The sequence below is a fragment of the Equus caballus genome, chromosome 21, assembly GCF_041296265.1.
Source record: "Equus caballus isolate H_3958 breed thoroughbred chromosome 21, TB-T2T, whole genome shotgun sequence".
Classification (NCBI taxonomy): domain Eukaryota; kingdom Metazoa; phylum Chordata; class Mammalia; order Perissodactyla; family Equidae; genus Equus; species Equus caballus.
This window is the reverse complement of record NC_091704.1, coordinates 40,162,546-40,188,016: the sequence shown is the minus strand read 5'-3', so window position 1 is coordinate 40,188,016 and position 25,471 is coordinate 40,162,546. Positions and strand designations below refer to the sequence as shown.

Here is a 25,471-nt window from a genome sequence, read left to right as displayed (position 1 = left end):
CAGCGCCCGGCAGGCGGGCGGAGCTCGCAGCTTTGTGGGGCCGGGATGGGCGTGTCCCCGCCGGACCGGCCTTGGCCGGGAGGCGGTTTTAGGCCGGAACTCTGCTTTGCGCTGCTGTTGCTGCCCTCTGGCTTTCCCGCCTTGTAGGTCGGGAGTGGTGGCCGCATCGCGGATCCCGTCCCGGAGCCGATGGAGAACCTGGCGTGGGGTGAGGCTGCCCCTTCCGGGCATCCTGCGCTGACTCAGCGCCCCGGCGTGTGTGCAGGGCTCGCGGTGGGACTGGGACCCTGGTTCAGGGCAAACCAGCCTCTCCAGGTTCCTCCTCATTCCGGCCGGAGGTTTTTTGTCTGACGCTGATTCCCTGAGAGGTCGCTAGGAGTACGGACCGGCCTTGGGGAGCTGGGCTCAGAACCTAAAGAGAAAGGCAAATAAGCTCTTTCTCACTGTAATTTAGAGGCAACTGGTTTGATCCCAAATTTCATTGTTCCAGGGAATCACAAGTGGAACTTGTTCAATATAGCTTCCTGCACCGTATCGTGAGATCTGATTCAGCAGCTTTGAGCAGGGCCTGGAAGTCTGAACTTAAAAAACTTTTCGAATAATTTCGAAATGGTGGTTCCCAGACCTCGTTGATAAAGGCTAATCCAATTGTAACCTCTTACCTATAACAAAGCCCCCCCCGCCAAAACGATAAAAGAAAATATCCAAACATTTAAGAGTTAACAGGGGAAACGATTCCAAATAACCGTATCGTGTGCTTACTTTATAAAGCAAACAGAGAATTCTTGACCTGTCACATGTGAAATCTTAGCAAAGGTAATTGACTAATCACTAGCAGAACAAGATGAACTGTAGGAGTCAGAGGTTTAATTTTGACAGGTTGACAGTTGATTGGTACCTAGTAAATTCTAAGCTTTTCTCTAGCAGCTGGGAATAGAGACGTGAACAGGACGCAATCCCCGTCTTCATGGAAGTGGTAGGTAGGGGGTGGGGGAGGGGTGAGGTGGGCAGTAAGGGGAGAGAGAGCAAGCCAACGTTGCAGTGCTTGGACGAAAGTGCAACTCAGGAGAGATTTTCTGGATTAGGTGCTGTATTAGTTTCCTATTGCAGTTCTAACAGGTTAACACAAACTTAGTGGCTTAAAACAAAACAAATTTAATCAACAGTATAAAGTTTTAGTTACGCAAGAGGAGTAAATACTAGAGATCTGCTGTACGATATTGTGCCTATGGTTAACAAGTTAAAAATCTCTTAAGAGGCTAGATCTCATGTTGCATTCTTACCACAATTAATGATGTGGATCAAGGCTGCCCCAGGGAGGGAAGCCCAAGACGTCCTGGCCTATATGCTTATCCATATGACCCCAATCATATAAAAAGTTGTACAACCACACAATAACCAGACCCCACTTGCACGAGACCATTTTAATGACTTTTTACATCATCTTTCCTTTGTCTGGTAAAAAAAAGTCACGTACCCATGACATAAATTTATCCCTAACCCTCAACACATTGCCGCTCTTCACTGGCCATGGGTCCTGTCCCCATGCTTCAGCCCTTCACTGCCCATGGGTCCTATCCCCATGCCCGCAGTCCTTCACTGCCCATGGGTCCTGTCCCCATGTTATTCTCTGAATAAAGGAGCACTGCCCAGACCTTGAGAATCTAAGAAATCTTTCTTTTGACTCCTTAGCTCACCGAGCCGGCATGTATTGTATTAACACACACTTTTATTATCTTACGGTTCTGGTCAGAAGTCTGAAATGGGTCTCACTGGGCTGAAATCAAAGTGTGAGCAGGGCTGCATTCCTTCTGGGAGGCTCTAGAAGAGAATCTGTTTTCTTGCCTTTTTCAGCTTCTAGAGGCTGCTAGCATCCCTTGGTTTATTGCCCTCTTCCACCTTTAAGACCAGTAAGAGTCTTTCTCATGTCACATTACTCTCTTTTCTCCCTCCCTCTTCTACTTGTAACACCCTGCTAAATGAATTAAACAGGTGACCATTAGACGGAGGTGGCTCTAAGGCCCAGGCAGTGTACCTAAGCAAACCAAAACCAAGCCTGTAAATGCCTCAAGGTTGTGAAACTGAAAACGCTAAGGAGAACCAATCACAAACAGCCAATTAGGCTTTGAGCTATAGCCAATCAAATTACTTCTTTTCCTTGCTTCTGCACTTTCTCTATTATAAGTCTTTCCCTTGGATCATGACAGCAGAGCGCGCCTAACTATTTCCGGTTTGGTGCTACCTGATTTGAATCAATTTTTGCTCAAATAAACTTAAAATTTTTAATGTGCCTTAGTTTATCTTTTAACAGCCCCATGTGGATTACATTGGCCCCACCCAGACAATTTCTTCATCTTAAAATCAGCTGGTTAGCAACCTTAATTCTATCTGCAACCTTAATTGTCCTTTGCCATGTAATCTAGCATATTCACAGGTTATGCTGATTAGGTTGTAGGGGAGCAAGAACATTTCCTCTACCCACTAGGTCCTTCTGTCTGGGCTACGAATTAAATTAACATGAGACAGAATAACAGGAAGAAATCAAACAAATATTTATAACGTGTACATGTGAGAGAGACCCAAGATAACTGGGTAACTCTCCAAAATGGTGGAGGCTCTCATCTTAAAAACCATCTTCAGCTAAAGACAAAGGACGATGTTGGCACAGGGGATGGGGGTGGTTTAAGCAAGTGTTTGGTAAATAAAACTTTGATAAGAGTGGGCTTAGCAAGGATCCTCCCAGTCTATCAGATACCCAAAGTTATCTATGGTGATGGCCTGTCCTGGGGTCAGGCCTTTATTTTAAATCTCTTTTAGGCAGTTGAGGGAAGGTCAAAGTTTCTTTCACAGTCTTTTGTTCTTAAAAATAATCAAGGCAAGGCAAAGAGACAGATTTTGGGATGGCCAATTCTGATCCCCCGCAAGCTCATGGTCTTTGGGGGGGGGGGCACTGTTCTGCCTGGCACAGGTGTTATGAGAAATGAGATCAGTGTAGACAGGACAAGTGACAACTGCTGAGGAGGCAAGGAGTATGACAGGTGTAATGTGAGTGTACTTTTTACCCCAGACACTCCTGGAATTGCAGACATCAGAGAAAGTGAAATATTTTTCCTCCTCTCCCTGATGTGATGTGGTTCTTTTTGGTGTATTTGAAACCAAACCATTTTGGCCCTGGTCAGGTAGGCAGGCCCTTGGCTCTACAAAGGCTTAGGGAGCCAGTTTAGAACCTCCAGGTTCCTACCCAAATGCCGGGTTTAGGGGAGGACTGGATCAACTTCTGAAACAGATGGTCTATGCTGTTTCCTAGGCATGCGCCCCAGGACATTTTGCCTTTGGCAGAGGATGACAGAAAGAGATTACATAAATCCTGCATCCATGGTTTACATACAATTTAAATTTCTGGATCACCAGGACTTGGCACTAGACCTGCCTTTTTTTCCTACAATAAATGAAACAAAATTGCTGCTGACTTTTCTTTTTAGAAAAATCACATAAATTAAATTCCTTAGCTGCAAACAAAATTTTTACTCCCGTGTCATTGGATTTGATTTGAGGGATGTATTTTCAAGTCTGCATCTACTAGCCACACTCCCCCTACCCTCACTCCAATTTGCATGCTAAGCCTGTGCTATGCAAATTTTCTGTTACCAAGCAATTGAATTTAAACTTCCTTCACTAAGTTTAAATTTCTCTGCTAATATCCCACTTCAAATAAACATTTTCCTTCCCATCAGCTTTGAAATCTCCCAGGGCAGGCTTTTGTGGGAGTGGAGGGTATTTGGTGTGGAGCAGTGGGGAGGAGATGGTGTTTGAGAAGCCTGTTAGTAGAATGCCTTACCAACCAAGGTGAACAAAAAAAGTGGCAAACTTACTGACCTTGCCAATCAAATTGTTATTATTAGGTGGGATGCATCTCTTGAAACCTGTACTTTCAAGACACATGTTAAAACTTTTACGGATACCAGCTCAACACAAGGTTGATACAAGGGAAGCCATATTGTAGAAAAGAAACTATATTGTAACTTTCAATGGCCTCTGACTAACTAACCCAGCTGGATACACACACTCCAGGAGATCTAGCTGCTCTGTAGATTTTATGACCCCTGCTTGTGTATGCACCTCCCAGCTGGGATAAAACAATAACCTTGTTCTTTTGAGTTCCTTAGGAAGGTGATGACACCAGGACAGCGAGTCTATGCTGATAGCCATCATCAATGACAACTGAAAGATCTGGTGTGGTGACTCCTAGTCTGTAACACCAGAGGGTCAGCATTCCTAACCCTCTCTCCTATTAACCCACTGGCCTATAACTGCTTAAGATTCTGTGCTCCCCTTTGGATGGTTCTTTAGGATGCTAGTCCACCATCTTCTGATTTGCTAGCTTATCACTTAATAAAATACCCTTTCTCTGTCACCATCTTGCCTCTTGACAATTGGCTTTTGTCTTGCGGTGAGCACATCGTGCCCGTTCTGTGATAACATTACCTAAAATTAAGTTTTAGTGTCATATGACGATTTTCTTATTCTTTTTTCAATCTCAGGGACAGCAGAGTTGAATTAATCATTATTCCTGGTTCCCAATACATACGCAGCATTGATCCATGCATGGCCTGCTTTTAGTACATATTTAACTACTTTTAATAATATAATAAGCACCTATAAACTTATTCTGAGATGATATCCTATATCTAACTCCATGATCTTCTTCCATCCCACCCCCAACCTCCCCCGAACAAGGGTAACCATCCTTCTGAATTTCATATTCATCATTTCCTTACTTTTCATTTTGTATAATTTAATGACTCCTTATATATTCCTAAAATGTATGTGCATTTAAGTTATTTTCAACTTTTAAAAAGGATACCATGCTGTATATAATCTTTTGGGACTTAAATCTTTCCCTTAATATTGTTGTGATTGTTGATGCAAATAACCAATGGCAATTCTGTAGATAGGAGAGATAAGGTGAATTTTACTTGAGCCCAGCTGAGGACTATAACCCAGGAAGGCAGTCTCCACAAAGGAAGAAAGCGTTTTGAAGATGCATGGTTTTCAGTACAGTTTTGTACCTTTCTAGAACAAAGAACATACATCAAACATGCCCAGGATACGTATTCATCAAAGTTTCAAAGAGATATTCAGTTGCAAATTAGCAAGTCAACACAACCCTGATGTCTGGGAAAGGAAAATTATACTCAAGAGTATTGATACTGGTGTTACTGATACTGACATTGTAGGAAAGTAAGTATGCATCCTTATCTTCAAAGAGTGCATTCTTTTACTTTGAGATAATGTTTAAAGCATTCTTTACTTTAATGGTTAAAGCAGATGTACAAGGTATGTTTGACAGGTTGTAAGTCAGACTTCTTTAATTCAGGCCGAATCAGGTTTTAAACCAGCATATCTACCCACTCTAACTCAATATGTCAAAATTTCTTACCATTATTTCTCTATATTGTGGGTCGCTGAAATTCCTTCTTTATGAATGCTGTGTGTTATGTTATGTGAAATACTACAATTTATTCATCAAGTATCCTGTTGATAGTTGTTTAGATTGTTTTCAAGCTCTTGTGAACTATGTAACTATAAATAAAGACCAACTAGACAGTTTTTTAAAAAAATAAAACTAATAAAAAGAAAAAATAGAAAATATTAAAATAAATAGTAATGTTTAAAGTTAAAAGTATGAATCCTTCTGTAATCATATCCCTAGAGATAACCAGTGTTACAGTTGGGATCTCTCTTTCAGGTGTAGGGGAACAGAATTTGCCACCCCGAAATGTGCCTCTTTGGCTTGATTATTTATTTATTTATTTTTTGAGGAAGATTAGCCCTGAGCTAACATCAGTGCCCATCTTCCTCTACTTTATATGTGAGACACCTGCCACAGCATGGCTTGACAAGCAGTGCAAAGGTCAACACCTGGGGATCCGAACCAGCGAACCCTGGGCCATCAAAGTGGAATGTGCAAACTTAACTGCTGCATCACCAGGCTAGACCCTGGCTTGATTATTTTTAAGAACAAAAGACCAGGAAGAAACTTTGACCTTTCCCCTAAATGCCTAAAAGAATTTAAGATAGAAGGTATGTTCAAGGGAGGAGCTATCACCATAGATAATTATAGTATAACATGAACTAGGTGTGGTAGATAGGGAGGAAACTAGCAAGGCCACTTTGATCAAAATGCTCTCTATATCCCATTGTCTCTGCAAGGCATGGCAAACATTTGCTTATGAAACACTTGTTTTTCCATCTCCATGTGAATTGTCTGCCTCCTCTTTGAAGTCCCAAACCCCTACCCCCAAAATCCTCTTTTGTCTTTAGCTGAAGATGGTATTTAAGGTGGTGGCTTTGGCCATTTTGGCAAATTACTCAGTTTTTCTGGGTTTCTCCCATGTATATATGTAGTTAAACTTTGTTTGATTTTCTCCTGTTGTTTTGTCTCATGTTAACTTAATTATTAGACCAGCCAGAAGAACTTAGAAGGGTAGAGGAAAATTTCTTTCTCCCCTACAACTGGCTGTCTTCTTTTAAATATAATGTATATCCATATATGCATATTATAGATGTACAGTGTACACATTAGTCTTTTAATTAAAAATAGAATCTTACTGTTTTCCATAACAATATATCATGTATATCACTACTTGTCAAGATATATAGATTTAGTTCATACTTTTTAGCTAGTCTTTGGTGTTTCATTGTTGATATATCAACATTTGTTCCACAAATCCCCCAATTTATGGAAATTTTGGTTATTTTCAATTTTCTGCTATTATAAATGATGTTGTAATGCAAATTCTTGCAGATACATCTTTGAACATTTGTCTGAATATTTCCTTAAGATAATTTCCTAGAAGCAAAATTACCGGGTTAAAGGGTATGACTTTTTATTTTTTCTCTCTATCAACATTTGTTTATTTGTTGCTGCATATTGCCAGATTCCTCTCCAAAAAGAGTTAATCAATTCACCTACTTATTATTACAGATAGAGCTCACAGTAGAAAATAACTAGCCCAATCTGAAATTCAAGAGAAACTTCTCAAAGGAGTTGACCCTGGGGCTGAGTCATCATAAGAGCAGGTAAATGATATGCAGGGAGCCAGGGTCTGGAAGGGCTCAGGGCTGGATTCTCCCACTGCTTGGTCTTGTTTGTATTTCCCGTTTCCAATGCTAGGCATCACTGACATACTTAATCTTTGCCAAATAGAGTCACTCTTTGTGGGGTTTTTTTGAACTTTTTTTTTTCTATTGGAACAATTTTGTAATCCATTTCCTGGTCTGGAGAAAGCAGGAACAATGGCTACCGGGAGTGTTTTCTCAGAGATCACAGAAAAAGAACGGAAAAAGTTACTTGAAATTCTCCAGCAAGATCCTGATTCCCTCTTAGATACATTAACCTCTCGGAGGCTGATTTCTGAGGAAGAGTATGAGACTCTGGAGGATATAACAGATGCCTTGAAGAAAAGTCAGAAGCTGTTAATTCTGGTGCAGAAAAAGGGAGAGGTGAGCTGTCAGCATTTTCTCAAGTGTTTACTTAGTACTTTTTCAGAGTCAGCTACCATTCGGGGCTTAAAGCACAGTAAGTTGAACTTTTTACACATTTTTGGGGTAGGAGGCACAAGGCAGATTTCCTGAAAAAGAAAATTATGGTCTTCTGTTTTTGTTTGTCTTTCTCTTGGAGATAGTTTTCACTGAAATATGACAAAGGAGAAAAGTGTGCAGAACAGAAAAAGCAGGGAACAATAAATCTCATTGGTTTAGGGGATTGATTTTTTTTTGTTGAAACTGTATGCCAAACTTGCCGTTGTTTTAGTGCTCGTATAAACTGCTCGTTATTCTAGTAGTGACGTTCCAAAATACTCACGGTTGGAAATAGAGTACTGTTAATGATGACACATCTGGGATTTCTTTATCAAGTAAGTGAATTAACAGATATTAACAACCCCAAGACAAAAGCTGCATCTTTCACTTAGTATAGCCATTTTCAAAATACAGGAAAAATAATTTTTAGCATACACACAGGGTGCATCAGTGGCTTCATTCTCTGGTGATGACAATACCATCAGAACTCTAGTTTTCTGGAGCGGTTCAAATGCTGTCTTCAGTGTTCAAAGATAACTAGTGGCAGATAAGGGAGCAATTTTTCCAGAATATGATGTTTAGCAAATCTGTAGATTACCGCCTGAGGAAGGTGTAGCTCCTTTTCTAAGAATCTAAAAAATATTGAAGATTATTTTAAGAGATGTTAGAGGAGTAGCTCAAATAAAAAGTTTAGTGTTAATCATCTCTAATGTAGGACAAGGCGCATATGCTTAAAGAAATAGGTCATATTATTTCTACGATTTACTATTCCAGATTAGAGCTATTTGCTTCCTGATTAGAAATTATGAGGATCAGATTTCATTAGCAATGGGCCTAGGAAGTCTGAGCTCATTTTGGCTCACAGTAAATCCACAAGTAAGCACTGTTCATAGGATTCATATTTTCTGTTTCACTCATTTAACCTTTAAGTTTGCTCTGAAAGACTCAAAATTTTGAGCAAGGCAGGAGTGTGATCTGATTTTCTTCCAGTGGGAGAAAGACAGTTTTGACAGATGACTTGTGGCCAATAGGAGGCGATGGGTGTTCCTGTCCTCCAGTGAAATAAAGAGGAGAGACGACGCTTTGAGGCCTTGGAAACTCAAGTTATTACAAAACTTATTTTTGTTAATTTGGACAAGCAAAACAAAAACCTCCAAAACTTTCTTGTTCTTTTCATAATTTTTACAGCATAATACAGAATCTCCTCCATCTGTGGGGATAAACGAGAATTCAGATGGTTTTCTACCTGGAGGGAAACAGCCTGAGAATCCTGAGATCACAGAGCCCTTCAAAGAGAAAGAACACGTGGATTTGGAAACCTCTCAGTCTTTCAGGGACAACAAAACTGGTTATAGGGAAACTGCTTGGTCCTCAAGGGAAAATGAGAAGGAATACAATACACCAAAAGTCGCATTGCCACATTCCGTCGAAAATGTTGAATATGAAGTTCCAGCAACTATTGAGTGCTTACAGGACGGACAGAGATATGAGGAGCCAGATGATTCTTTATACTTAGGAGAAGAGGGATATCTAGAATCTGTTGGATACCCTGTAGATGCAGAAATCACCGTGGAAGAGGAGGATTATGCTGACCCAGACTACATCGTCTATGATGGTGAAGAGCACTGTGCATATTCAGAAACCACGGAATTCTCTGACGAAGAACAGAGTCATGAGGATTCAGAAACTGGCATGTCATTGGAGGAGGAAGAGGAGAAAAATATGGAAGGTAGGAGAATGATGTGTGTATAGTTAGGCAACAACTTATTTTGAGGTTGCCATGATGTAGTGGGAAGAGGGGATGGAGGGCACCAGATGCCAGCAGAAAAGCAGCTACTCAATTTCCTTCTCTAACCTGGAATTTCCTCAGAGGTGGGTGTTGACAGTGAGGAAGACTCAGGACCTAGGAAATGATGCACAGTATAAGCAAAAGTAAATATTGGTTGTCAGCTTGTGGGTTTCTGCAGTCACCTCCACCATATATATAAGAAGTTACTAACCACCAATTTACGTGCTACCTTCTATTCCTCACATTAAGCCTCTTTAGTCATTTTAGGCCCTTTGTGACCAATGGAATGTAGGGATTATGGGTTTAACTGTTGCAGCGGAAACAGGAGAGGAGTTTGTGGTGAATGGATAAGCTCCCCAAATATTATTATTTGGCTTGATACAGTCCATGTATTGCCATCTTGATGACGGAAATTGTATCAGTCTCTTGAATTTGAATACTTCTTAGTGAAAATTCAAAATATGAGAAATGCTGCATTTGGAGAGACATTGTCTGGGAAAATAAACATCACCAGGTTCTGAGTAGGCAGGAGAAAGGTAAATACCATCTCACATTCAGTCCAAATCCTGGGGATTCACACCCACTTCTGGGTAGGAAAAGAGTAATTTCCTCCTTAGCACATCTTGTTTTAGTTTGCTGGGGCTGCCGTAGCAAAGTATCACCAACTGGGTGGCTTAAACAACAAACAGAAATGTATTGTCTTAGGTTGGAGGCTCTTAGAAGTCTGAAATCAGTGTCTACAGGGTTGGTTCCTTCCAAAGGCTGTCAAGAAGAATTTGTTCCTCGCTTCTGGTGGTTTGCTGGAAATCTTTGGCATTCTTTGGCTTGTAGAAGCATTTCCCAGATCTGCCTTCATCTTCATGTGGTTGTCTCTGGGTGCTTATCTCCATGTCCAAATTTCTCCTTTTTATAGGGACACCAGTCATATTGGATTAGGGCTCACCCTAATGACCTCATCTTAACCAATTACATGTGCAGCGACCCTATTTCCAAATAATATTACATTCTGAGGTACTGGGGGTTAGGATTTCAGTACATGAATTTGAGGGGTACATAATTCAACCTATAACACAATTCTTGCCTCACCCCTATACCTTTCCAATACATAGTTGCTTTTAGGGCTCCTTCTTTTTATTTATCTCTATATTTCAGTTGTTGCATAGGGTTGAATTAATTATTTATTGCATAATATCATCATTATTCTGCAAAAAGCCCCTTTTGTTTATCTATTCCGTTTTTTTCTTTATTCTCCATTCCCATTCACCTTCCTCCATAGATAACATTCTAATATTATAATGTGTTTCTTGCGTGTTATTGTTTTGTTTGCATGATTTTCTTTCTGTATCATGTATTTATTACTACACTGATGCTATATAACAAAGCATCTCAAAATTGGGGTCACTTAAAACAGTAAGAGTGAAGTGTTGTTCATGTGTCTCTAGTTGGCTGGGCAGTTTTTTGGGTCTTCCCTGGGTTTATTCATGTTTCTGTGGTCAGCTGGCTATAAGCTCATCTCCCTTCTTCTAGCAGGCTAGTCTGGGCTTGTTCTCAGACTAGATGGGGCATATTCTCTCTTTTTTTTAAATTTTATTTTTTATTTTTTTTTAAAGATTGGCACCTAGGCTAACAATTGTTGCCAATCTTCCTTGTTTTTTTTTTTTTAAGGATTGGCACCTGGGCTAACAACTGTTATCAATCTCTTTTTTTTTTTTTCTGCTTTATTTCCCAAACCACCCCCCCACCCCCCAACCCCGGTACATAGTTGTGTATCTTAGTTGCAGGTCCTTCTAGTTGTGGGATGTGGGACGCTGCCTCAATGTGGCCTGACGAGTGGTGCCATGTCCTTCCCCAGGATCCGAACCCTGGGCCGCTGCAGCGGAGGCACGAACTTAACCACTCGGCCACAGAGCTGGCCCCAAGGGGCATATTCTCATGGTGAAGGCAGAGGAGTAAAAGAGAGAGAAGGAGACAAAGAGAGAGGGCACAAAAGAGAAAGAGAGAGACAAAGTAGTGAAGGCCTTTTGAGGCTTAGGCTCAGAACCATCATGCTGTTTGTATTAGTTTCCCAGGGCTGCCACAATAAAGTACTACAAAAGGGTGGTTTAGAACAGCAGGAGATGTACTACCCCACAGTTGTGGAGGCCAGAAGTCTGACACCAAGGTGTTAGCAGGTCACGCTGTCTCTGAAGGCATTAGGGAAGGCTCTGCTCCAGCCCTCTCTCTTAGCTTCTGGGAGCCTCAGGTGTTCCTTGGCTTGTAGACCATCTTTTTTCTGTGTCTTCAAGTCATTTTCCCTCTGTGCATGCCTCTGTTTTCAAATTTCCTCTTTCTATGAGGACACCAGTCAGATTGGATTAAGGCCACCCTAATAACTTCATTTTAACTTAAGGTCTTCTGTAAAGACCTTGTTTACAAATAAGGCCACATTCTGAGGTACTGGGGACTTCAACATATCTTTTTTGGAGGGGACAAAATTCAATCCATAACACCATCACTTCCGCCACATTTTGTTGGCCAAAGCAAGTCACAAGCCAATGTGGATTCAAAGGTTGGGGAAAAATAGACTCCGTCTTGGGGCTGGCCTGGTGGTATAGTGGTTAAGTTTGCATGCTCTGCTTTGCTGGTCTGGGGTTCACTGGTTTGGATCCCGGGTGCAGACCTATGCATGGCTTTTCAAGCCATGCTGTGGCAGGCGTCCCATATATAAAAAATAGAAGAAGATGGGCACAAATGTTAGCTCAGGGCCAATATTCCTCAGCAAAGAGAGGAAGATTGATGGGAGATGTTAGCTCAGAGGTAATCTTCCTCAAAAAATAAAGAAAAGAAAATAGATGCCACCTCTTGCAGAGTAGTATTGCAAAAGATAGGGATACTGGAAAGCCATTAATTGGGGCTATTTTTGCAATCAAACACCTTTAACAAAACAGGTCAAGAAAAGTCTCATTAATAATGTAGTTATGTTCTGCAATGTAATTCTAATGGCTACCAATCCACTCTAGTTGACTGGAGGCATATGCCTAAGCTCTGTCTCTTTCCTCTGTAATATTTGTCTGTACATCTTGGAACTTAAAAAAAGTCCAAATGCGGGGCTGGCCCCGCGGCTGAGTGGTTAAGTTCGCGCGCTCCGCTGCAGGCAGCCCAGTGTTTCATTGGTTCGAATCCTGGGCGCGGACATGGCACTGCTCATCAGACCACGCTGAGGCAGCGTCCCACATGCCACAACTAGAAGAACCCACAACGAAGAATATACAGCTACGTACTGGGGGGCTTTGGGGAAAAAAGGAAATAATAAAATCTTAAAAAAAAAAAAATCCAAATGCATCTGACTCAAAGGAGAAGACTCTTCATGCTTTTTGTCATCTTGAACTTCATGTCCCCTAAAAAATCTCAGTGTCAAATCAAAGTCTCAGGAAGGCTTAAGGCATTGCCTTGTGTGTTCTGCACTGTGTAAGGTCAACTTGTATATAGACTATATCAATCAATTCCCTTACCTTCCAGCTTATAATTGGGGTCAGCCAATGGTAGGAACCCATATAGTTACCATGTCCTGTGGTTTCTTTCTTCCTGAAGATACAAGTTTTAATTTGATGTTATTTTCCGTTAGCTTGAAGAACTTTACTTATTTTTTTCTTTTAGTGCAGGTCTGTTGCTGATAAATTTTCTTAGGCTTTGTTTATTGAAAAACGTCTTTATTTTGCCTTCATTCCAGAAGGATATTTTTGCTGGATATAGAATTGTAGATGGGCAATACTTTGCCTTCAGCACTTTATGGATGTCATTCTTCTGTCTTTTGGCTTCCATTGTTTCTTCAGTCATTTTATCACTGTCCCCTTGTAAGTATTGTGTCATTTTTCTTCTGGTTGATTTCAAGATTTTTTTCTTAAATTTTTTTCAGCAGTTGACTATGATGTGCCTAGCTGTGTTTTTCTTTGTTTTCATCTTCCTTAGAGTTTGCAGAGTTTGTGAATCTAAAGTGCTTTTTATTTTTTTTTACCAAATTTGAAAGATTTTCACCTGTTATTTGTCCAAATATTTTTTGTTTCACTTGCTACTTTCTCTTGTTTTGAGACTCCAAGTACAAGTATGTTAGAGTTTTTGATATTGTTCTAAAGGTTCCAGAGTCTCTATTCATTTTTTTAAAAAATATTTTTTCTATCTATTCTTCATTTTTATTGCTATATCTTTAAGTATACTGAATTTTTCTTCTGTCATTTCCAATCTGCTTTTAAGTCCACCTACTTATTTTAAAAAGTTCAGATATTATGATTTTTAATTCTAGAATTTCCATTTTTTTAATACTTTCCTTTTTTCTAAGAATTCCTATTTAATCATTCACTATGGGCTTATTTTATTTTTCATTCTTGAGAATAGTTAAGATAACTGCTTTAAAATTCTTATATGCTAAATTCAACATCTTGGTCATCTTGGGGTCAGTCTCCGTTGACTGAGTATTGGTTACATTTCCTGTTTTTTCTATGTTTATTAACTTTGGGTTGTGTCCTAAACATTGTCTATGGTTTGTTGTAGAAACTCTGGATTGTTAAATTTCTCCCAAGAATCTTGGTTTTTTTGGTCCGTTTTAGTTTCCAATTAACCTGACTGGACTTAAATTCAATATTTAGTCTCCTTTCAGTGGGTTGCAGCTGAAATCTCTGATCATTTCTTTTTGCCTTAGCTGTGCGATTTTCATGAATTTTTAATTTACAAAAATGATATGGGGTTCTAGAAATTATGGTTTCTTACTGTCTTCATCCAGCTCTGTTCTTATTAAATATATAATTGCTGTGTATACATATACAGTCATGTGCTGCATAATGACATTTCAGTTAATGATGGACTGCATAAATGACAGTGGCCCTATAAGGTTAGTATCATACAGTCTAGGTGTGTAGTAAGCTATACCATCTAGGTTTGTGTAAGTGCACTCTATGATGTTTGCACCGTGATAAAATTGCCTGACACATCTCTCAGAACATATCCCTGTTGTTAAATGACATGACTGTACTTTGCTTCTAACCACTCCATAGTAGCCCCTTTATTATCTTGTCAACACTAGACATCTGGCCTGGGCTACGTGAGTACCAATTTCTGTGCTGAAGAAGCAGAGGATTGTTGTCTTAAGTCAAGGTAGAGGATAGGCAAGAAGAGATCTTAAAAGCTTTCCTGCAACCTATCCGCTCACAGCCTCCTCTAGGAACCCTTTGTGCTAGCCTCAACTCATCCCTCATCTTATTACCCCAACACATGTATCAGTTCAAGCAATCTTCAGACTACCCAAAGATTTCTTAGAGTTACTTTTAATTCTTGAAATCCGTACTTTCCTCTCACTTCCATTGTTTCTTCTAGGCTATTTTTATAGGGAATCCAAGAAGCTTATGCAAACTTGCCATCCGTCAGGAGAAGAAAATGCTCTCTGATCTTCTTTCTCTGCTAAGCACTAACTCTGCATTCCCAAGAAATGGCTGGACGATATATTAGAAAATGGGAGATCAGGAGAAATTAGATACAACATGTAAATTCTGAGAAAACTTTAACGGAAATAAAATCTTCCATTTCTCCAAACTTTAGCAAGAGATACATGTAAGAAAGAAATCAGTTCTAACCTAGAGAATTCTTCATACAGGTGTATAATGAAGCATTAACAAGGTTTTTCTTTGCTGCATACAAATATTAGACAAAAAAGTGGAAAACTTAAATGACCATCAGTAGACAATGGTTGGAGAAATAATGGTCCCTCCAAACCGTGAAGTATGGTGGATTAGCTAAAATGAATTAAGTAGATCTCTATGCGTACATACTGATGTGGAAGAATCTGCAAGGAATACTATTAAGTGAAAAGAAGTTGAAGAATCATTTGTTCAGTATAATTCACTTGGGTAAAAATAAATTAGCATCCATTAAGCCAAACTATACATTTCTATATATGCATGCATACTTATATACTTACATAGAGAAAGGATAGGAAGGAAACATATACCACATTGACATATCTCTTAGAATGAAAGTGTAATTGGCAGAGCAGTGAAAGGAAACGTTCATTTTATTTGTATTGTTTCATCTTTTTGCAATGAAAATGTCAATTACTTAATTTTAAAAGTCAGTGAAGGAAGCTTAGATGCTGAATATGGCATTCACCGAGTATCTTTTTTCCTACAGAAAGAACAAAGGTGTTTAAAGATGTCCTGTTACATTTGAACATGGATAGGAGCAGAAAGCTTCTGCCAGATTTTGTTAAACAATTCTCCTTAGATCGAGGAAGTAGGTGGACACCTAGGACTCCAGGAGACTTCGCCTGGAATTTCCTGATGCAAGTTCAAGCATTGGATGTGACAGCCAGAGATTCAATCCTCACACATAAAGTTCTGGGTGAGGATAGCACAAGGGAATTGCTGACTGGAGTACAGAATTTGGAAATTAGAGACTTACAAACCATTAATCCCCTTGATGTCCTTTGTGCCTCTATGCTGTGTTCAGACGTCTTTTTGCAACGTGAAGTCATGTCAAACATGTATCAGTGCCAGTTTGCTCTTCCCTTGCTACTGCCAGATGTAGAAAACAACAAAAGCATTCTAATGCTGGGGGCCATGAAGGACATTGTGAAGGAGCAGTCACTGCAGTCTTCGGGAGGGCCTACAGGGGATACAGAAGCATTTCTGACTCTCATGAAGATGCCTGTCATCTCTTTTGTGCGTCTAGGATCCTGTAGCTTCTCTAAGTCCAGAATCCTCAACACACTGCTCAGCCCTACCCAATTGAAGTCACACAAAATCTTTGTTCAAAAAGATTTGCCTGTTCTGGTGCTTTCCCGGCAAATCTCTGGTGGCCTGGTTGAGATAACGTGGTGTTTTCCTGATAGCAACAGTCTAAAGGAAAACCCTTGTTTTTTCCAAAAGCCTGTTGCTGTGGCCAACCTTCATGGAGATCTACAAAGTTTTTGGACACAGTTGGTTTCTTGATGGAAATTTCCTCAGCTGTGTTCTTTTTCACTGACCGCCTAGGTGAGAAGGAATGGGCCTGCTAATGTTTTGAGGAGAAGCTTCCATTGAAAGATGCTACTTTGTCCTCAGTTCCCAGGCCAAGGAGAATGAAGAGGCTCAGATTTTTCAGAGGATCTTGAAGTTAAAGTCATCACAGCTACTGTTTTGGGTGGGAGAGGAAGGTAGGGAGAGACAGAACACAGAGGCCCTTCAAGCTGCCCTCTGGGAAGTGATGTCCTCTTCACTCAGATGTGTGTCTGTGGAGGGTATGGCCTCCCTGGCCAGGGAGTTGGGGATCCAGGTAGACGAAGACTTTGAGAACGTTCAAGCAATTCAAGTTTCCCCTGGTGAAAACTTGGCTGCAACAGCTGAAGATGAGGGACAACAAAGGTACAGTCAGCCAAAAGGTTCATCTGAGTGCCCAGCTGAGATGCCTGTAGGACAGCCGGGGGCAAGATGTGAGATCAGCCAGAATCTTCAGAATCTTCAGCTCACCCCAGTATTTATACCTCATCTGGCGAACTACTGTCCCTTACCAACCAGAATCAGAGGTGATTTTAACCATGTTTCTTTGAAAGGCCCCTGGGTTATGAGCTCCCACTTTTGGTCAGACCAGAAGTCTAAGGGGTTCCGTCCTTTGCCCTTTCAGAATACAAAGACCCATAGTCAAGTTACGAATTTTGGGATTCGATACTTCCAACCCCAGAGATTTTATTCACGTGAAAGATTCATGAAATTTTCGAGAACTGCTTGGGGACGTCACATGGTTGGAACATTGGGGAGACCACCAAGACCCATTTATCAGCATGCACAAGGCTGGCCTGAGAGACCTCAGACAATGGGAGCTCTTGAAGGGTTTCCAGCAGTGGTCTCCCAGGTAGGTCACCTCCATTCTCTGGGTTCACAGCCAGCAGGAACAGTTAGGAAGCCACAGCCTCGGCAAGCCAGCACACGGGGATCACAGCTAACTGAAGCAACTGGAAAACTCATGGGAACAACATCCCATATGGAAGATCCTCACCCTAAAGCCTTTCAACCAGCAGGAGCCATACAGAAACCCATAAGACCTGCCTCTCAGCAAGGAGACAAAATAAAGACACAGGGTGGGCCTTCAAATCGAGCTTTCCAAATGAATTCCCATCTCATGTACAACAGCAAAGGTTTACCCAGCTCTCAGTTCAAATCTGATCAGCCCAAGCCATCCCAGCTCAAGCACTCCAAGCCCACACCCTCCCAATCTGTGCCCTTTCAACCCAAACCCACTCAAACAAAACCCACTCAGCCCCAACCCTCCCAAGCTAGACCATCTCCATTAAAACATACTCAACCCAAGCCATGCCAGCCCCAGTCCTCCCAATCTAAGCCTTCTCAACCAAGACCCACTCAACTCAAGTCATCTTGGACCAATCCTCCACAGGCGAAGGCATACCGTCCAAGAGCAGGGCCCAAGAGGGTAGGGAAGCATTAAAGTACTTACTCCAGAGACCTATGAAAAATATCCTTTACCCAGGCCATTCCTATAATAAATAGAATCAACCAGTAAATAAATTAATTGAATCCAGCCTTGAGTATTAGGTAATATATAACCTGAATCCAGGGAATGGAGGCTGTGAGACAACCCCAGTTGGAGAAGAATGGGACTGGAGTCTCTAACTGCCAAGTGACCATAAAATAGGGCTCAGGTTGCCTTGGTGGTGTAGGAAAATTGCCCTAGATGTTGGCTGCTCCAGAGATGCCTTGGTCAAAGATTTTTGGTTCAATATCAGCTGCTAAGCAAGTAAACCTGTTTATTTGGCATATGTAAATCAACTTGCTTTTGACAATAGCCCCAATTTGCTCGAATGATAAAACTCACATTTGACCCTTAATATATAAAAATCAATGAAATTCATTATTTTGCATTAACTTTAGGAATGATCTGTGTATGTTTCATATTTAAAATATTTGTCATAGGTAAGATAATTTGGCTTATTAGAGGAACTGATACATTGGCCTCATGATTCCAACTTAAAATATGTAATTGAGTTTTTAATTTTAGAGTTGTGATTTTTTTTAAGTTGAAAAGATTAAGATAGATTTATAAAGTTTGTAAAAAGCATTGAAATATTTGAGAATTTAAGATTCACAGAATTTATAATTTTAATTTATTAGATTCATTATTGTTCTAAACATTTGGGTAAGTTCTGCAGTTAGAAGCATTAAGTAAAAAGAATATATAACATTTAAAATATTTAAGTGAAGTTTAATTAAGTTTGTAAAATGACACCAAATGTTAATAAAAGGCCACTTTAAAGGTAGGTGTTAAATTCACTAGATTTAGAAATAAAATAGTAAGATTTGTAAATTGAACTAAGAGCCCTAGTTTTTGAATTTGCCACCTTTATAAAAGTGTTATTAAGTTTAAGTAATAAAATAGCCCTGAATAGTCTTTTCTGGGAAAAAAAATTACCTTAAAGGACACAAAAAAATTCATATTGACGGATGAGAATTAATCTTTGAGAGGGAATAATTAATCTCTGAGAATATTCTCATACTACAAGTATCCTTCATTTGTTTGTGCATGTATTAAACAACCAATATGGGGTATTTACAGGGTGTTCAATCCTTCTAAAGGTTATGGTAAGAGTAAAGAAAGAAATAGAGGGCTATGCATGTAAATTTTTATCCTTATCTTTTGGCAAGAAAAAAAGCGTAATAACTAGTTCATAACTATAAAATCTTTGGTGTAAAAGCAGAGTTTCTCAATGGAAAATGAGCTTTTTTGTTGTTTTAACTTTTAAATAGTAGTGATTTTTTTTTTTTAAAGATTGGCACCTGAGCTAACATCTGTTGCCAATCATCTCTTTCTTTTTTCTTCTTCTCCCCATAAGCCCTCCAGTACGTAGGGGTATACTCTAGTTCTAGGTCCCTCTGGTTGTGCTATGTGGGACATGGCCCCAGCGTGGCCCGACCAGCAGTGCTAGGTCCATGCCCAGGATCCAAACCAGTGAAACCCTGGGCCACCAAAGCCGAACACGTGAACTTAACCGCTCGGCCACAGGGTGGCCTATAGTGATGTTTTTTAAAACCTTTCTCTGAATCCTCCTTCAAGATTAGCGCTTGGAGGATAGACCTTGTTTGGGTTCTTGTCACCAAGAGATTCTGTATCAGTCTGGGTCTTGACAATACATATGTGATACATTCAAATCGGACAATTTGAGGAGAGTTTAATAAAGGGACTATTTATAAAGGGCTGGGCAAGATATAAAAACAGCAGAAAGGAGAGCACAGTACCCTAGGTCTCGTAAAAGCAAGACACATTACCACCCCAAGGTCTGAAGGGGATTGGGGGAGGGGAGAGTGCTTTTCCCCAGTCAGAGGAGCAGAGTGGAAAGGGTCTTGGATCTGGCTGGTTGGGGGTACAGCGGGCTGCAGTGATCTGCAGGGGGAATCCCAGGGAATAAATATCTGCCCTTTCCCTCCCATCTGCCAGTGGACCCCCTTGGCCAAACCCAACCAGAAGCCAGAGAACAAGAAGCCCCTCTAGGCAGTTCACGTAGGTCAGCCTTCTGGGTTCAGAGCAGGGTGGAGAGTAGCTCTGGAAGGGTAAACAGAAGATATCCACCAGATTCCTCCCTTTCCATTCCATTCTTCCTTTTCTCATCGTTTTTCCTTTCTTCCTTCTCTCATGTTTATTTATCAAGCATCTATTATGTGCAAGGCATTGGGCTGGGAACAGAGAAGACATGGAAACAGAATAAGAAATTCTTCTCTGGTTGTGAGAGCCTATAAATCTCTGTGTTTCCTCCTTATTATAAAACTATAAGCTCATTATAAATAGTTTTGAAAGTGCAGAAATAGACAAAGAAGAAAGGAACATAAAAATAATCTATAATCCAATAACTCAGAATGACTAGTAATGTAGTCCTCCAACTCACTAATAACATTTTCATGTATTTTTTCCACATATATATATTTAGAAGCAGCACTCAGTTACATTTTTGAGTATACTAGGGTTGAATGTGGCAAAGTTAAACACAGTGTTAGGAGCAGGCAGAATAAACAGCGTGAAATATTGGTTTTCCAGATGTGTTAAGAAAGTCTAAATTCAGCAGATGAAATATAGTTTGAGTGTCATTGTATCATGTACAAGTGCAGTTGTTTTAAGTAAAATGTGCAAAAATTCAGAACCAGTTGTATATATATGTTGTATTTACTAAATTGAGAGCATTGTATTGGTACTTAGCTTTTTTTTGTTAGCAAATTGAAGAGTCAACTCAGTGATTTACCTCTTGCAACACCTGAAAATCCTCTCTTATAAACACCTTAAATAAATTTATATTTTATACAAGAAAACAAAGATGACTTTTTTTAATATTAAAAAAGTGTGTTCTTCATTGAGATGCTTGAAAAGAATGTGCACTGTGTTACAAAGACTCGTCCTAGGGACACAGTTGCCTCATGAATCATACTAACCTCATAAATCTAGGTTTTATCTGCACGCGTTATGGCCTCCTGAATTTAATTTTTGTCTTAGAATTTTTTATAGTCTTCTTTTGTGATTAAGGCAGAGTTCCCTTTCTAATATTTACTTATCAGATCCATGTAAACAAAGTGTCTAAATTGACTTGATAGTTGAGGAAGATAAACATGACACTGTCTACCAAGGATTTCAGGAATCTGATTTAATGTGTGGCTTTAAGTACAACTGGCTAAGGGTAGTTATTGATACTTGTTACGGTAAAAGGCCAAGATGCCATAGCAAAGAGAAGGCAAAAAAAGAGCAGCTTAAATAATATAGGAGTTTATTTCCCCGTCATGTAGCAAGTCAGCCTGTCTAGGCTGATGGACAGCCGTTCCCAGTAGGGTTAATCAAGAACTAAGCTCCTTCCATCTTGTTCTTCCATCTCCTGGGCATTGTCCTTTTCTGGACCATTGAGGCCCATCTCTCTCATTTCCTTGATCCAATTTACAGAAAGGTGAGAAACGCCAAAGTCCAGAGAAACAGGCCTGATTTTAAGTTAGAAATGACTTGGACATTACATATGTCTTTCACTCACACCCCATTGGCTCACACTTGGTCGTATGGCCACACATAACTGCAAAGGAAGTTGTGAAATGCAGTCACTAGCAGAGTGGCCAGGTGTCCAGGAAGAAGGGGAGAAGCAGCAGTTTGCCACAATATCAAAGAATATCAAGAGTATCAGAGGCCCAGAAGAGGAAGATAAAGTCACCAGATGACCCCAAAGCAAACATCAAATGTTCACTCCTACCACCTTAATCATAATTTTTACCTACTTATTTATAGGATATAAATTATTTTAATTGGGGTTGTGGGGGAGTGGTAATTGCCTGAACTGAAAAGAGGATTTTAAATCATGTTTCCATGAAGAGAGGATTTTAGATTATGCACTCCTTTAAATAAAATAAGGTTGTGAATTGTGATCTGGGTATTGCCTACTCTCAACCCTAAATTACACATGAGGGGCTATAATGTTTTCTATTATTCTATATGCTAGACTATCATCTCCAATGCAAGATGTCAACATTCTTCATACCCTTTTGGCAAGTTTCCTTAAATTCTAAAGCAGTGGTTTTATAATTTGAGTGTGTGTAAAAATCACCTGAGCCGGTTGTTAAAACTGCATATTGTTAAGTTTCCCCCCAGAGATTCTGGTTCAGTAGGTGTGGGTGGGCCTGAGGAACAGCCCTTAACAGGAACTCCCACTGAGGCAGGAGACCCAGAGGTCACATTCTGAAAAACCCGATACAGCCTGGGCTGCAAACCTGTTTTCTGCTGCTCCGAGAAAGATATTTTCAATCTGGGCCAGGAATACAGGCTGGGATAATTTCCCTTCATTATCAGTTTCATTAAACTTATTATTCATCTCCTGCTGGAAAATTGGGCACTGGAAATTGGGCACTAAAATTTTGTAATGTGATAGTGAGGTGAAAACTTTTAGCCATTTAAGATAGGGCCGCTCTATAGGTTTCCGTATCTAATGCTTCTCATTTTGTCGGTAAGTCATACCTGATTAAATTTAAAAGATGTCATTTTCAAAATGTGCTTCGTTCTCTTTGCTCCATGGCTGAGGCTTGATTTTTTTTTCTCAAACCTCAATCCTTTCTTCTTCCTGCCCAGTGTCACTGGTATATACAATATCATTCTGTCACTAATGAGACAATGATTTTGCTAGGGGTTAATGCACTATAATTTTTGGCTTGGGTCCTGATTTGACATTCCCGTGTCTCTAGGCCCCACAGACTAGATACATTTCTCCGGGATATCAGAGGCAGAGAGAAAGGAGAATAGATGAAGATACTGACGTGTTGTACACGTCTTCCGGAAGGGCTCTCTATCCCCAGTCCTTGGTAAATCCCCACCCCCACCTCTAGGCCCCAGGATGACCAATAAAACCCAAGGAAAGATCTGAATATTGCATGCATTTAATATGTGTCCCACTTCCCATAAGTGGATTGGGTGAAGGGATGTAGTAAGAGAGGAGGAAATACTATTAATAAAAAAGCGCATCAGTTAATACTTCAAATATCATCCTGTCGCAACAGTAGCCTGGGTGTTGGGGACAAAGTGATGAGAACAGAAAGATCAGTAAGATGAGAACTAGATGTGTCGCCTTGCATTGTGTGGTCCTTATCAGTACAGTTTTAGGGAGAAAAGGGCACAGAAGCCAAGCTGAGGAGGGTTGAGGTGTGAGTGGGAAGTAAGGAAGTGGACATGCCAAGAAATTTGAAGAAGAAAGTGCTGTTCCTACAGGGTCAAGGAAAGGGTTTTCTTCCTCTCTTCTTCCTCCTTTCCTTTTCCTTTTCTTCCCTATTTTTCTACTGATGCCTTTTTTAAAAATCTAGGGTAATATAATATTTGGAAAAAAATTCAAACACTGTAGAAATATATGATGTAGGAAGTCGTTCATAATCCCACCCTCTAGCTAGCAGGCGTTCTCAATATTGGCTGCACATTAGAATCACTGAGGGAGATTTTAAAAAATCCTGATGCCAAGCCCACAGCCCAGGTCAAAGATATCAAGATCTCTGGGAGTGGCACCCAGAGATCAGCATTCTTAAAACTCTCTAGGTGATTCCCATACACGGCGAAGGGTGAGAACCACTGCTTCAGGGCTTTGCTACTCAAAGTGGACCAGTGGCATCAGCGTCAGCATTCAGGAGAATCTCAGCTCTGTACCCCCAGCCCCCCGGCTATCTACTGAATCATAATATGTATTTTAGCAAGATTTCTTTCTTTTTTTTTTTTTGAGAAAGATTAGCTCTGAGCTAACTACTGCCAATCCTCCTCTTTTTGCTGAGGAAGGCTGGCCCTGAGCTAACATCTGTGCCATCTTCCTCTACTTTATATGTGGGACGCCTGCCACAGCATGGCTTTTGCCAAGCGGTGCCATGTCCGCACCTGGGATCCAAACCGGCAAACCCCAGGCCGCACGTGCGAACTTAACCGCTGCGCCACCGGGCTGGCCCATTTTTTTTTTTAAAGATTTTATTTTTTTCCTTTTTCTTCCCAAAGCCCCCCAGTACATAGTTGTATATTCTTCATTGTGGGTCCTTCTAGATGTGGCATGTGGGACACAGCCTCAGCGTGGTTTGATGAGCAGTGCCATGTCCGCGCCCAGGATTTGAACCAACGAAACACTGGGCTGCCTGCAGCAGAGCGCGCAGACTCAACCACTCGGTCATGGGGCCAGCCCCCCAAGATTTCTTGAAATTTCATATGCACAATAAAAATTTAGAAGCACTTTCTGGAGAAAAATCACTAAAAGCAATGAGAAAGACTTTTTTTTTTTGAGGAAGGTTAACCCTGAGCTAACATCTGCTAATCCTCCTTTTTTTGCTGAGGAAGACTGGCCCTGAGCCCACATCCATGCCCATCTTCCTCTACTTTTTTATATGTGGGACGCTTACCACAGTGTGGCTTGCCAAGTGGTGCCATGTCTGCACCAGGGACAGAACCTGGGAACCCAGGGCGGCCAAAGCAGAACGTGCGCACTTAACTGCTGCGCCACTGGGCCAGCCCCCAGACTTTTTTTTTTAAAGATGGAATGAGCTCATGCTTATAGACTGAGAGGAAGCATCTATAAAGGGGAAAGAATAGAAAGTATAAGACAGAATGTCATAATTGTTAGGGCAATGTCCCAGAAGAGGTGGGAGGAATAGAAGTGACAGCCTGTTGGGAAAAATGAACTTTGAAGAGGAAAGGGAATTTGTCTTTTTCTGACAGCGAAGGAAGAGAGAATGACTGATAGACTTACAAGTAGGTTTGTGGAGGGGAGCAGGAAGTTGATGGCCTTTGTTTTCTGCTTTCCTCAAGGAAGTAGGAGGAGAGGTCACCTGCTAAAAACGAATGGGACAAAGAGGAATAATGGCTACTGAACACTTACTATGTGCCACAAAGGGTTCTACATACAAAACTCATATATAGTCCTTCCAATAGCCCTATGACAATTCTGTTGTACAGACGGGGACATCGATGCTCTGCTGCTTTCTCCTTTGCTCAGTCTTTAAACATATCCTGAGGTCCCTTCGCCATTTTTTCACTCTTCAGCGACATCACTCAGTCTTCTGACCGTAACTGTGGCCTTCATGACTGACGCCCACCAAATCTCCATTTCTAGCCCTGACCTGTGCTGCGAACTCCAGCCGATTGTTCACTTGACATTTCCATAACAGGCCTGATAGAAATCTCAAACTTATCCTGGCAAAAGGAACTCTTCCCAAACCTGCTCCCCAGCCTCCATGCACCCATCATAATGCTGCCAAAACCCAGGACTTCTCCTGGCAGTGCCTCTTCCCTCCACCTCCCTCCACCCCAAATCACCCCCTCCCTATCCCAAATCACCAGGAGTCTTGTCAACTTGACCTCCATAGTATTCTGAGTCCACTCACTTCTCTAACATCTCCACTTCCACCAGTCCGGTCTAAGCCACTGTCACCTCCTCCGTGGACCACTGCAATAGTGTTCTAACTACCCTCTGCTTCCACTATTACCTGCCTGCAACTCGTTCTCTGCATTTCAGCCAGGGTGAGGTGTGTGTGTATAAATGGTCATTTTAAACTTACACACAAACAGAATAGTATAGTGAACCTGTTTAGTCTCATCACAGCAACTCCAAAA

At 40.8% G+C, this 25,471-nt stretch overlaps 1 protein-coding gene across 1 annotated transcript; it reads left to right on the top strand.

Moving 5' to 3' along the window:
• Positions 1-73: 73 nt before the first annotated feature.
• Positions 74-20,689, top strand: CARD6 (caspase recruitment domain family member 6). Its single transcript, XM_014734895.3, is given in 8 exon segments — positions 74-208; positions 6,809-6,880; positions 6,989-7,083; positions 7,292-7,506; positions 8,773-9,313; positions 15,530-16,315; positions 16,318-16,383; positions 16,386-20,689. Coding segments are annotated over 5 exon segments (3,033 nt in total). The 5' UTR covers positions 74-208; positions 6,809-6,880; positions 6,989-7,083; positions 7,292-7,299; the 3' UTR covers positions 17,819-20,689.
• Positions 20,690-25,471: the final 4,782 nt, after the last annotated feature.